The 12,620-nt window shown below is 47.7% G+C and overlaps 1 protein-coding gene across 5 annotated transcripts in view; it reads left to right on the top strand.

The window, feature by feature from the left end:
* SPRYD3 (SPRY domain containing 3) overlaps positions 1–5,305 on the top strand; it is a 135,675-nt gene extending 130,370 nt beyond the window's left edge. For all 5 annotated transcript variants that reach the window (XM_032945130.2, XM_032945118.2, XM_076060159.1 and 2 more), the window contains 2 exons: positions 1,319–1,578; positions 1,886–5,305. In XM_032945130.2, coding sequence (XP_032801021.1) covers positions 1,319–1,578; positions 1,886–2,020 — 395 coding nt within the window. In that variant the 3' untranslated portion in view covers positions 2,021–5,305. The remainder of the gene's footprint in view (positions 1–1,318; positions 1,579–1,885) is intronic.
* The last annotated feature ends 7,315 nt before the right edge of the window (positions 5,306–12,620 follow it).

Consider the following 12,620-nt stretch of genomic DNA (forward strand, 5'->3'; position numbering starts at 1 on the left):
AAGACAAATAGGCAGACCAGACATGGCAGGGAAAAAGAGGGTACTGACATTTTTGGAGAGATGAGGCAGAGAAGGGCAATTTAAACGGGCCAATTTAAACGGGCCAATGTAAAGACCGGGACAGGCAGACAGATGCACCTTTACAGCCAATATTGCCTCACAGCAGCGCTGGCAGCTTTTGTTTGCGTCCGCACATCCAGCCCGACGACAGCGCAGGCGATGGCTCTACCAGAGAGGCTGTGCATTCCTGCTGCCCCCTTCCCTACCCAACCCCCTTCTCTCTCTATAAAGAGGTACCCCCTTGTTTGCCCCGCCTGCACACAGCCCCAACCCCCTTACCCAGCCGCTCGCCCCGCCACCACCGCTCCCCTATTATGTAGTACCTGATACAGCCGCGGCGCGGTAGCGTCTGCCCCCCATGCCCCGAGGGCCAGGCGGCCGGCGCGCGCTGCGGCCGCAATCGAGCGACTACAGAGCTCGCCTTCATCGCCGTGCCCTCTCGGGATCGTTTAATGGGACCTCGCAAACGGGACATGCCGCCCCCCCCCCGCCGCCACAGCTCTCCCCTCCCCACTCGCCCTCTACACATCTCCCCCCTCCACTCCACCCACACCCACCGCCCCCCCCTGTCCCTGGGGAGACTTTCCCAGCACGCCTGCACGTATGCGCGTGAAGTGACGCCAGTGAACGCACCTAATCGACGCGTGGCTGCCCCCTCTGGTTATTAGCCTTGATGCGAGTCGAACTTGGTGCCGGGAGGTATCCTGAGGGGGCCATTTGACTAAGGCTTGAGGGTTCAGGGGGATGGGGGGGGGGGCGAATGGGGTGAGTACGAGAGGGGTGGACCAAAGTGCTTAATTTTTACGGTAATTTTAGCAAAGCGTTCAGCCTAAAGGAATTTAAATCTGGCACAATGAGGCGCCGATCGCGCGCTGTGCTCGTTTTGCAGATAACATAATCTCACGCAATTATGGCCCAAGCGTGGAGCCCCCTTGGGGACCGTCGGCCGTCCAGCTTCACGACCGAGCTAGCTGTGAGGCGCCTCGTCACGGAGTGGAGGATGCTCCATTGTCTGCATTGCACTCAGAAAACATCCATATACAACACATATAAATTATAAGGTCGCCCACCCCCTTGCCTTGCGGTTCCACATTTTTGCACGTTTGTGGTGAGACCATGCCATGTTCGTGCTCGTCGTGGCCCACTGTCAGTACAAGGGCATCTTCGTTTGTATCCTAGTCCTCACAATGTTCATTATTGTTTTATAACATTCCAATAAATATTTGTGCATGCTTATGCGCTTGTGCGCCTTTCCCAGGTGACAGCGATGGCACCCCGGAGTGGAACGTGAGTCCCGTGGACCCAGAGCCCGAGGAAGCGGTCGACATCTGGCAGCCCCGACTCCCCCGAGACAACATGACCTTCGGCAGCGACACGGACGAGGAGGACGACGAGGAGGAGGACGAGGAGGAGCGAGACGGCAGGGACAGGCGGGTCGAGTGGCAGCAGGACGACAAAGAAGATGGAGATGACGGCGAGGGAGACCAGGACCCAGAGCCGCCCGGGATCAAAGTCATGGTACGGAAACACAGCACGGCATTGCTCACGGCTGGCTACGGACTTCAATGTTAAATGCCACGTATGGAGATGATTTGCACTCGGAAGTAGTGACTTGAAGGTGGGGTTCAGAATCAGAAGCAGAATATGTATTTATACTAGAATAATCCGATGAGCTATGAAGTTATTTTTCACAGATGTCCAGTAGGGGCGGGTGAGAGCGTTACAACAACAACAACAACAAACAATACAGCACTTGCCCCAAGAGTCTGTTGAGGCTATATGGGGGGGGGGGTGGGGATCTTTGTCTTTTTGTTTGTGCGGCCAGGTATTCTTCACGCGGAACGGCAAGGTGGTGGGCAGGCGCGATGCCCGTGTGCCTCCCGGTGGTTTCTTCCCCACCGTGGGCATGCTCAGCTGCCACGAGAAGGTGCGGGTCGACTTGCGGCCACTCAGCGGATAATCCCGTCGCCACCTCCAAGGCGCGCACTCAGCTTCTCCGCACCGCCCCCCGCCCCTCCCGACTCGCCTCCCCCCTCGCCTCTGATCTCATGCACTCGTGCCGCCCTTGAGGTCACCGGCTCTCCCATTCCACCCATGTCAATGTTTTAGTTGAGTCACTTCGGGCCCTATTCTCGGTGGTAGGGCTCACGTTGCGTGAACCCCTCATGGCGCAGGCTGAGCGCAGCTCCTCGCAGGAGTCCTGTATAAAGAGGTGTAATCCACGTGGTGGAAGTTGACCAAAGGGAGGTCGTGAGAATGGTGGCACTTGCCCGTTCTTGCATGAACACAGCATATACAGTACAACATATATATAAAATATTGCTTTACAGTGAATAATAGCACGATATTTTTTTTTTCTGTATAGAGATATAGAGCAATATCTGAAAAAATGATTGTTGCAATTGTAAATGTGTGCATATATAAAATGAAAGTCAATCACTTGTGAGGCACTTCCAGGGAATTATTATATTATTGTCACATTGCGAACCTACGGGGGGCATGAGATCACTCTGAATTAAAGAGGCACACAACCAGAGGCCCCGGGGTCACGTGCGCCCAACCTTTCGCTATTTGCCAATCAGCGCATTTCTGTCGCATGGGCGGGTGTGCTGACGTACTGCGTTCGCGTATATGTCGTTGCAAGTGGATGGAGCAGATTAGAAAAGGTAGAGTGTGACCCATGCCATCTGAAGTTGCTAAACCCCACTTATATCAGACCAAAAGCACAGTGGTCCCTCAACTACTCTGCTCATAACCTCCCCTCGCCCCTCAGCTCCACAGTCAAGCTTTGAAGCTACAGCCATCCTATTATATAAGACTTGCTGATGGCGTCGTCATTATAACAATCAAGGGCGGGGTACTCCAGAAAACGATTGAAGAACTTCATACGACGGCCGAAAAGTGCGGCTGAAGATGAATGAGACGAAAGAAAAGTCACGTGCGACAAGTTTTGTGGAGCAAAAGGACAGTAGCTGTTGCGGAGGAACACAATTGGAAAACACAACAGAGCACGTGTACCCAAGGCAATTATTTTAGAGAGGCTGGAATCACTGCACATCGCCTGTCATGACATGGAATTGGAAACAGGTGAAGAGGAGGAATGGAAGGAGAAATGCATTCTGTGAATTGTAGTGATAGACAGGAAAATAGAACACATGGATCAGAGAAGAAGTGCAAATTAGGGACTGTTAAATAAAAGTAAGATTGGGAAGGACGCATTGCTCAAAGGGATGTTAGCCGGTGGTCGAGACTAACAACTGAGTCGCAGCCAAAGGAAGAAATACGCCCCCGGAGATGAGTACTGTGCACATGGGGTGATGAGTTAAGCTCAGCGTAGGAGCGGGACGGATCGTGGCATCATACAACCATGAGGTGTGGTGACAATTTCGGGGGGGGGGGGTGGGGGTCCTTCATCCAGCGGTGGAGAGAACATGGCTGATGATGAAATGTGATAGTAGCTGTTTAAATCTGGATGATGATGGGGTAGTGAAGTGCATAAGAATCTGCATAATACATGTTATCCAAATCCGTGCTCCAGGTCACAGGGCTGAAGCGGTCCAGCCCAGTTATGAATATGTTAAACAAGTGATTCTCGTGGAAGAAATGACCATAAGTAAAGTAAATACTTAATCTGCTCTTATACTCTACCATGGTTTCATTTATTCCTATCCACGGTTATAGCCTCCCATGCCTTGTCACTCACAATTTTCCACAGTGCAGGTTTGTTCTTGGTTACCACGTGGCGTGGGCAAAATGCATTGTCAACATCTTGTGAAAGGGAGACAGTGAAAGCGTGGGCCATGCACCTTGGGGAGGTCTTGAGGATAGCAGTGAAGCGTAAGAGCCGTAAAAAATGTGCACCCTCTCATTTAGGTTGAATCCAAGCAGGCTTGTGGGAACCTATGTAAGGCTTCAGATGATGTTACATGTTACGTACACTTGCTCTGTGCACATAGACACATGTTTACTTAACAAACACAATGTATATAAGGTACTTGTACGTGCGCGAGCACTTGGTTTGGGAACTTCAAAAATCACGGGCACCACACAAGACCCACTTTGATTTCCCTGCCCTTGCACAGAAGGTACGGTACAACGTTGTGTTTGCATACGAGCGTGCACATGTAATTGGGATCTCATGTAGTAGGTTGAATGGGGAGGTGGATCGTTCGTGACCCCTGAGGCCTGGAGGTCACGCTGTGGCACTGTTCTTTTGCACAGTGTGAATATAATTGTACTGTATATAAATTGCTCATTGTTTACAATTGTACAAAACAATGTATTTGCGCACCCTCCATCCCCTCCATCTCACGCGATAAAGCTTTACGTATTTTTTTATCAGCCGAGACATTTCCATGAATCGTGCGTTACATGCAAATGGCGGTTGGTTGCCGTGCAAATTTGAACGGCGAGGGATCACGGGTGGTTGTGGATATCTGCTCTAGTGTGCAGGACTCACTTGGAAGGCTGGCCATACAACATGATAGTGCAGCACAGATACTGCACACTGCATCTGGGGGGAAGAGGTGTGGTGAGCTTCCATCTCACCCTTGATCAGTTCCGTAAGTGCTCGGGACAAGACTGCCCCCTTATTGGCCAAAGGGCCAAACATTGTGTGCCCTATGCAAGACTAACTTTGTGAATTAACATGTATTTACATGTTCAAGCTGTCAATAAAAACTTTGCTTTTGGTAGATTTGAAGAAAAAGTTCAGAGACGGTTCATCTTGCCGCATCAGCCATTCTTATCTGCTTGTTAAGTGGATTGAAAATTACGATTCATTATTGTTTAGTTTTACATTCCATCGAATTGCAGAAGCATCTGGAAACTCTTTACTGTCCTTACAGGGTTACATATATAATGAGGGTGGCATTAATACGCAAATATTTACATGTACAATGACACACAATAAATAAATGTTAGAAGCAGACTTGCCTAGAGAAGGAATGTGTAACGGGATCAATCGTAATGCAGAGTTCCAGATGGAAAGGATGTGTCTAGTCTGTATTGAACAGTGAGCAAGAGCAGTAAGTATCACCAGGAAGGAGAAGGTGAACGAGTGAGATGATGGGGGGCTTGGAAAGGAATGCCCTACAGAAGCAATGTGATACAAGAGTGTGCCGCAGCATCGCAAATGGACTCATATGTTGATTGACTAATGTGGCTGCTTCATCAGAACATGCCCTGCTTGGGGCCCTTTTGGAAATACCTTTTTGCTAACTCTAGGTCATGTAACAACAAAACAGAATAAAAATGTGATGCGATTAAGTGAGATGGAAATGTAGGCCTCACATGAATTTCAGCACTTAGTCTTTTAATGTAGTTTTGACTTTGGATAAAAGTCTAACATGTTTGGCCCTTCAGGTCTCGAGTCAGCTGTTGCTTCTCATTCCCATCGATGAACTTATTAGTGAATGAATATGGACATAGTTTGGAGACAGTTCAATAATTTAAGGCGCTGGTTTCAGATATAATTTGGTGAAATGAATCGGTGGTGTGATTGAAATTGCATGTGACTGTCAAAACCCCAATCTTTTTCTACCCGTGCAATGCATACATTTTTAGGCTTTTATTACATTTGCAACCAGTTGCATTTAAGAATAAGCCATCTTTAATAGCCCAATATTGCTCCAAAGTGTCGGCGGGGGGGATGCAGCCTGCTGGTCCAGGCGAATGGATGGACTTGTGGTGAATACATTCTCCACGGAACCCATCTGCACTGTGCCCATGATCCTGTTACGGCAACCACTGGCTAATGCCGATTGTTGCCACTGCCAGACTGTGTCGTATATTGCACCGTGCAACGTCACCATGTGTAATCGTTTTGGCATTGTATGTAATGCCAACATACTGCAGTAAAAAAAAAACTATTATATGCAGCTTAATCACAAAAATGTAATTGCAGGACTGTGTGTGGTCTTTTTCTGTACGTTTGCTAAGGTCTTTTTTTTAAGAGGTGTTATATCTCAGCGGGATGTCAGATGGATTCAAAAAGGGAAATTTGATGTTTTCACCGTAAAAAAGTTTATCGCAGCTGCAACAAAAAGTCATCGGCAATGCCAAAATCGTGTATCAGTGTGTGCAGAGCTTAGGGGAATCTCTGGTGGGAGCGGCACGTGTCTTGTACAGACTGAATTCACCCACTGGTCAACAATGGCCAGTGTTGCCAAATCAGATTTGTTTTTAGTCCTTCAGATATCAAAGGTTTTCATGTCACGTGCAGGGAATCTGCATTTCGGAATATTGGCACAGGGTTTGGTGTTCCAGAAGGCTCTCTGCTCGACCAGCAGAACATGATTGGGCCAGTGCCTTGGCTGCGAGAAGGGGTTGTTCTTAAAATAGTATTTGGCCCACTGGCAGGAGCCACTGATGACACCCTCAGAGGCAAAACCTTGTCACAAACAAAACGCACCCCATTAAAGAGTTGTAGGCTCACATGTTAAACTTCCTCAACTTTGCAGCAGGAGAGCCCAGGATATTCCCGACGAAGGGCTATTCACATTTATGTTAAGTTGTAATAATCGGGGGGAGGGGGGTGGGAGGGGGGGATGCTGATTGGAACATGAAGGGCGTTTTTGTTGTTAAACTGATTTGACAGCATCGGCAGACTGCAGTGAACTCGCACTTTGGATTTCCTGGACCTTCTGTGCACCGCTGACCCCTTTCACCTAACGCTCGCATTTTGGGCTCTTCAATGAATGTACTGTAAGTGCATTTGTCATGTACTGTAAGTACTGTAATGTATTTATGCTGGAGGGGGGGGGGGGGTTAATAAAGTGATGTATAACGCAGAAACCGCCGTTTCATGTCTTTCCGAAGCCCCTTGAGATCGTGACATGCACAAGTGGCTCTATGAATGGCATGGCAGTCGGTTTAAGTCATGGTTGCATTTGCTGTATGAGCCTCTCTCCCAGCTATCCTTCATTTTGTGAAGGCACTATATAGTGTATTTAATCAAGCGTGGATGCCCATTTAATTGAAAGGGTTGATAATTGAATTTGTGCTTGTATGCACGTGAAAGACAAACGATAAACAACTTGGTACATCTAATTCACCAATGACTCTAAACTGCCTTGTTAACTTTAATAAATTACTGTGCTTGGCTGATGTTAGTGGCCCACCACCAGAGCAACATTATAATTATAACCGTATATCCCTAGCCTCAAACACTTGAGGCGCTACATTTACATCTTGATGGAGTGACACAAAACAACTACTTGGCGATTTGCCCCGATTGCTACCATCGTGACAATTAGGTGGCTCTTGCCCATGCCTCTGAAATAAACGTCTTCTAAAAAGCCACGGTGGTCAGAAGCAGCAGAGGGCCCGAGACACGCAGATGGGGGAAGGATTGTCTCATGGTTTTTTTCCCAGTTGCTGTGGGCACGTGTCATCCCCCCGGTCCCTCTGCACGGGAATGCGCCATCCGTTGCTGGGCGCTGCATTTCACTGTGAATTGCGCACGCACGCGCGCGCTGTGCGTGCCGGAGGAATCCCGCACCACGTGTGAACACGCAGACGCCCTCTTATATAACGAGGCCCCGTTGGCTCGATGTCTCCCACAGAATGTAATATATGTAATAAGGGCCCAGAGTGCCGGCGAGTCTGCGGGCCGACACCCGACCCCTCGTGGGTGTTTGTAACTGGGCGAACCCATGATTTTCTGTGGAAGAAAAAAACGCACCCCAATGATGAAATCTTGTCGGGTTCGGGTTACCGCTGAGCCCGTGTGACCTTCGGTGCCCTCGGTGGTGAGGAGGGGGGTAGTTGGAGAGATGAAGGGAGGGTGTTGGGGGGTGAAGACTGGGGGTGGGGGGACTTTAATGGTGCGTGTATGTGTATAGCGTCCTTTGTGAAGACATGTTATTGGGGCTTAGAGGAAGCTGCACGACCTGTGCTCGCATGGGGAACCGTCATGACATTGCAGATGGAAATTGCCGTGCGGAATAGCAAGAATAATGCACAATGGGGGCACAGGTTTTGTGATTGTGTGATATCCTTGGCAATGCATGTTGAATTAGTCGTCAAAAAGCTGATATGACAGTGTTTTATTGGCATGGTTCCAAACAGATCAGCAATGGGGTTCTGCTTGAGCGAACGAGAGCTAAAGATGGGGAGAGAGGAAAACTCGCATGCGGGTAGGTTGGCTCGGCATCGTATCAACTGAGAGTTGTACATGGGAACTGACTTTGAAGACGCCCATGTTTTGGCCCTGAATGGAAAAGCGTGGAGGATCTTAATGCTTGTCCAGTGATGGAAGTGCCAAGGACATATGTTCACCCAGTGAGATCTGATTGTGGATGGATTTAAAAGTTAATATCACAAGTAAACCTTTTTGATAAACTAGCAAAAAATAAACACGACTCGGTTTTGCAAAAAAAATATGCACGAGATGATTACCACAATACCACGAATATACAAAGAATGTAAAGAAAAAAATATGTATTATAGACTCCCTAACACCGTAGGATATACTCAACATAAAGTATTTACATAAGAAAGTACTAAAATAATATAACCAAAAAATCGAATACACATTCAAAATTTAAAAATGGGCATTTACAATAATGCAAAACTACAGTACTTTAAAACATCCTGCATAAATATAATGTATTCCACTTTATTTGAAGTAGAAAAAAATTGCAATCAAAATATTACTCTAATAATAGTAATAATGGTTACATGAAAAATTCCAATGATAATAATAACGTCCCACTGCGCGTGGCCACGAGGTTAAGTGGTGTAGTAGGCCAGCCTGTTATTAGGGTAATAATACATGGCGCCCCCCGTGAGGTTTCACAGAGTGGATGGTTAGACTGACTCCCATGCTCGTACACACACATGGATCACGCGTACCGTGGGGGAGCTGGGGTATTCATCGAGCGCAATGGTTCTGAATCGTTACAAAAAATGCACAATGTTAATACACACATAGGTGTGATGAAACAAAAAAGTTGTACTTACGTGCCCGTCCTTTATTTGGGTTTTTTTTACCTTATAAAAAATGTGGCCATGTCTCGCACCCCCAGAAAGGGCATCTCGCAGCCCCAGGGAGTACGTGCCCCCCAGGTTAAGAACCACTGATTTAGTGGAACAAAAACTGAGTGTACAGCGATGATATTATAACAACACCATAAACGTTGGATGTATTATACGGACGTATGTTGAACTTCTTTTGCACCGTACATAGCCAACTGCGCTTATTGGAAATGCGGGGGATGAACAACAAACGAAGCACAAAAAGCAGTTCCAACGAGCTGAGTTTTCAATCTGTATTTAAAAGTGCATAGATCCAGTGGCTTCTGAATATCGAAAGGAAGAGTGTTCCAGGCGGCCGTAGAAGCGCATCTGAAAGCACGCGATGCGGTGACCACCGTATTTGTTCGATGCTCAGCCAAAAGCCACTGCGAGGATGCTCTCCAATGAATTCGCACGGTGCTCTATGCTCTTTGACGAGTAAACGCTAAGACAGCACCACATCTCAAGTCGCTGCATGGAAACGGTGAGAAACAACCTTCACGTCTCTCAAGAACGTTGTGATATGCATACACCCAAGGAACAATATTGGCCACTGCCCGAGATAGGGAGAAAAATATGTTTTCAAAGGGAGAGACTGTCCAGATATGGGGGCTTTTAAAACTGACTGCATCTACATTGAAAGTAAGAACTTCCACTTACCTTAGGGCTCCCTCCGCGTGTGCGAGGCCTGCAGTTAAAACTTGCGTCATTAGGACAACCCCCAGCATCTCCTAAACATCCATTGGGAGAGCATTCAGCGCGTGGCGCATGAAGGCGTCCAAATTCCTTGACGCGGTGGGACTGGCACGCATCGCGAGCCACCTTCCACGGGAGTTTGACGTGGGCAGGGAACAATTGTGGTCGGCGAAGGGGTCGGACTGTCGGATGTTGCCCGCATTTCATGATCACATTTACCGGTTGTCTGCGGATAATTTCACGTCTACTAAGGGCCAGAGCCCTCGTTCGCCCACCGAGAATTACATTCGTGGTGCCGCGAGACCTCCAATTGGTTCAAGCCCATGTGGCTGCTTGTCTGACAAAGATTAAAGACCCCGTTCCTCCCCAGATTCAGTGACTTGCAGACTGGAATTCTCAACCGTCACATGGACTTCATTGAAGACCAGCTAGTAGGAAGGCCCACCCCCTCCCCACTCTCTGACCCAGGTAGCCGCCAATTGATATTTAGAGCAGAAAGCCCATCTCGCCTCTTTCTGCTGCAACAACAACAACAACAACCGCCATTCGCCACTTAGTGGCGGAGACGTCACCACGACGCTTGTGCCAGGCTAGGTGCTCTGTTGCGCCACGGTGGCTCGGAGATGCACTTTTAAAAGCGGGTTGTTAAATGAAACGAGTTCGGCGTGACCAATGTCATGATTAATAATTTATGTATTTGTGTGTGTGTGTGGGTCAGATAACGTAAGTAAAATGCGCGACGTTAACTCGCCTTGAACCGACGCAGCCAACTAATGAAGTTGTCGCGTGCATTCATGGCAACTGCCTGATGATGCGAAACGTCGTGCTACGCCTACGACGACCCATTGTGTTGAATGTCGCGAGATTGCTCTCCGACAACACACCGGTGCGCCGAAGCAGCAGTACATTGGCACCTTTGTTCACGTGACAACTGCGTTCATTGACTAACTACAAATCCTGACGCTGTGCAGAGCAACCGACATAAACACCAAACCGAAAAAGCAACAACAAAACTGTTCATCATTGAGATATTTAGATTTTCGCAATGATGATGCTGAGTGCCGTGTTTGGCCAATTACATCTTCAGGTAGCGTTTTGTGTAAGGGGCCGTCCATAAATGACGTCACGCGATTTTGGACGATTTTTGCCCCCCCCCCTCTCGTCACACGGCGTCACAAAAAGTCAGACCCCCTCAAATATGACGTCACAAAGCTCTGCCCCCCCCCCAAAAAAAAAACATGCCTCAAATAGCTTTCAACTATTGTCATTGTAGTGCGTATTTAATGTGGCGCTGCACTCTAATGTTGTAGGAGAAAACATTAAAAAAGTATATTTAATTAAATAGAACGTGTTGTCTATATTTATTTAAAGTTGCGCATTTTGATGTGACGTCACATTTCTCAAACCCCCCCCCCCCCTCGTCACACATCGTCACAAATGTCAGACCCCCTCCCGCCTAGGTGCGTGACGTCATTTATGGACTGCCCCTAAGACATAGTGGAGCACACCTGGGGAAAATCCCGTCCTGAAAGTCCCACCCTCGGGGTTTCCGTCTCTGAAGTACAAAAAGGCCAGGACATACTCTTTGGGTTTTTCGGTAAAGCCACGTAGAAATATCACTATCTTAAATTTCACACTAAACTTACAATGTAACAATCTTTGAAACAGCGTATTCAACCAAACCATGCGTTAATTGTGTTTTAACCGACCGTTTGTGTTGCTTTATATAGTTTCCAAATTTTGCTAAACCCTGTTTGATTTCGTGTGATGTTCCGTCTCTCTGTATCCCTTGATATATCTGTGTTAATTCTCCCTACTTAAGGTCTGTCTGCGGTTGTTTCCTCTACCTGATGATGATTGCTTGTGTTGCGATCGAAACGTCGTATGCTATTATGTAATTTTATTTGTATTTTTTTTATTTCTATGTGACTTTACCGAAAAAAAACAAAGAGTAATTCCTGCAGTCACGAAAGCGCCTAATCAAGTTTAGGCCAGGACATGTCCTGGGAAGCAGAAGGAATATCTCACAGGACCGAAAGAGGGGAGAGGGACTGCGTGCCGATGCCTTGAGTGATGCTCTGTTGCGCCACGGTGGCTAGGAGATGTTAACCACCTCGCCTGGTATGCAGGAGGTCGTGGGTTCGAAGCCGACCCCGGCGCCTGCTGCTGCTGTGTATTTGGGGTTTTCGTGCTATCCCCGTGGTCGCGTGGATTTTTTTGTTTCTTCCAGTTCGTTGAGCAATCATTTGTGATTTTACCAGGTCGCTTCTGAAAAGAAGCTTTACAGCTCAGTGGGCCTTACCTGGTAAAATAAAAACAGTTTAGTTTAAAAGTGAGCTTTAATGTCCCGAGAAGGCTTACAGATTTGCACGGACAGTTACCTCAAAAAGAGGACATCCTGGACAGTTGGCAACCCTACTATAAATAGATAACAGCTCACCTTTATAATTTCCCTCGTAATATATATATTTTTAAAACAAGATATAAAGCAATCGCTTTAATGTTCAAGAGTCATAGCTCGTGCTGCAATTGTTTTATACGTAAAGCACGCATTCTCTGACACAGACACACATATATGGAAGGTCGTGCGTTCAGGACCGGTTCAGGGAGCGCTCGCTACTGACGTTTTATCACAATAGGGAAAACCAATTCTCAGGTCGCGCTCACCACTGCGCGATCGATTCCCCTATCCGTGCCTCCCGTCCTGCACAATGCAGCAGCATCGTGCTGCCCCTGCACGATGGAGTCCGATGTTCACGGTGGCCACGTCTCTTAAGTTATTCAAAGTCCGCTGCGTTGTGGCAGGGGACTCACTCGCTGCCATCATCATCGCACGTGCCCGCCCG

Source organism: Petromyzon marinus, chromosome 4 (assembly GCF_048934315.1).
Source record: "Petromyzon marinus isolate PM22_M1 ecotype Great Lakes invasive population chromosome 4, UKy_Petmar_22M1.pri1.0, whole genome shotgun sequence".
NCBI lineage: Eukaryota > Metazoa > Chordata > Hyperoartia > Petromyzontiformes > Petromyzontidae > Petromyzon > Petromyzon marinus.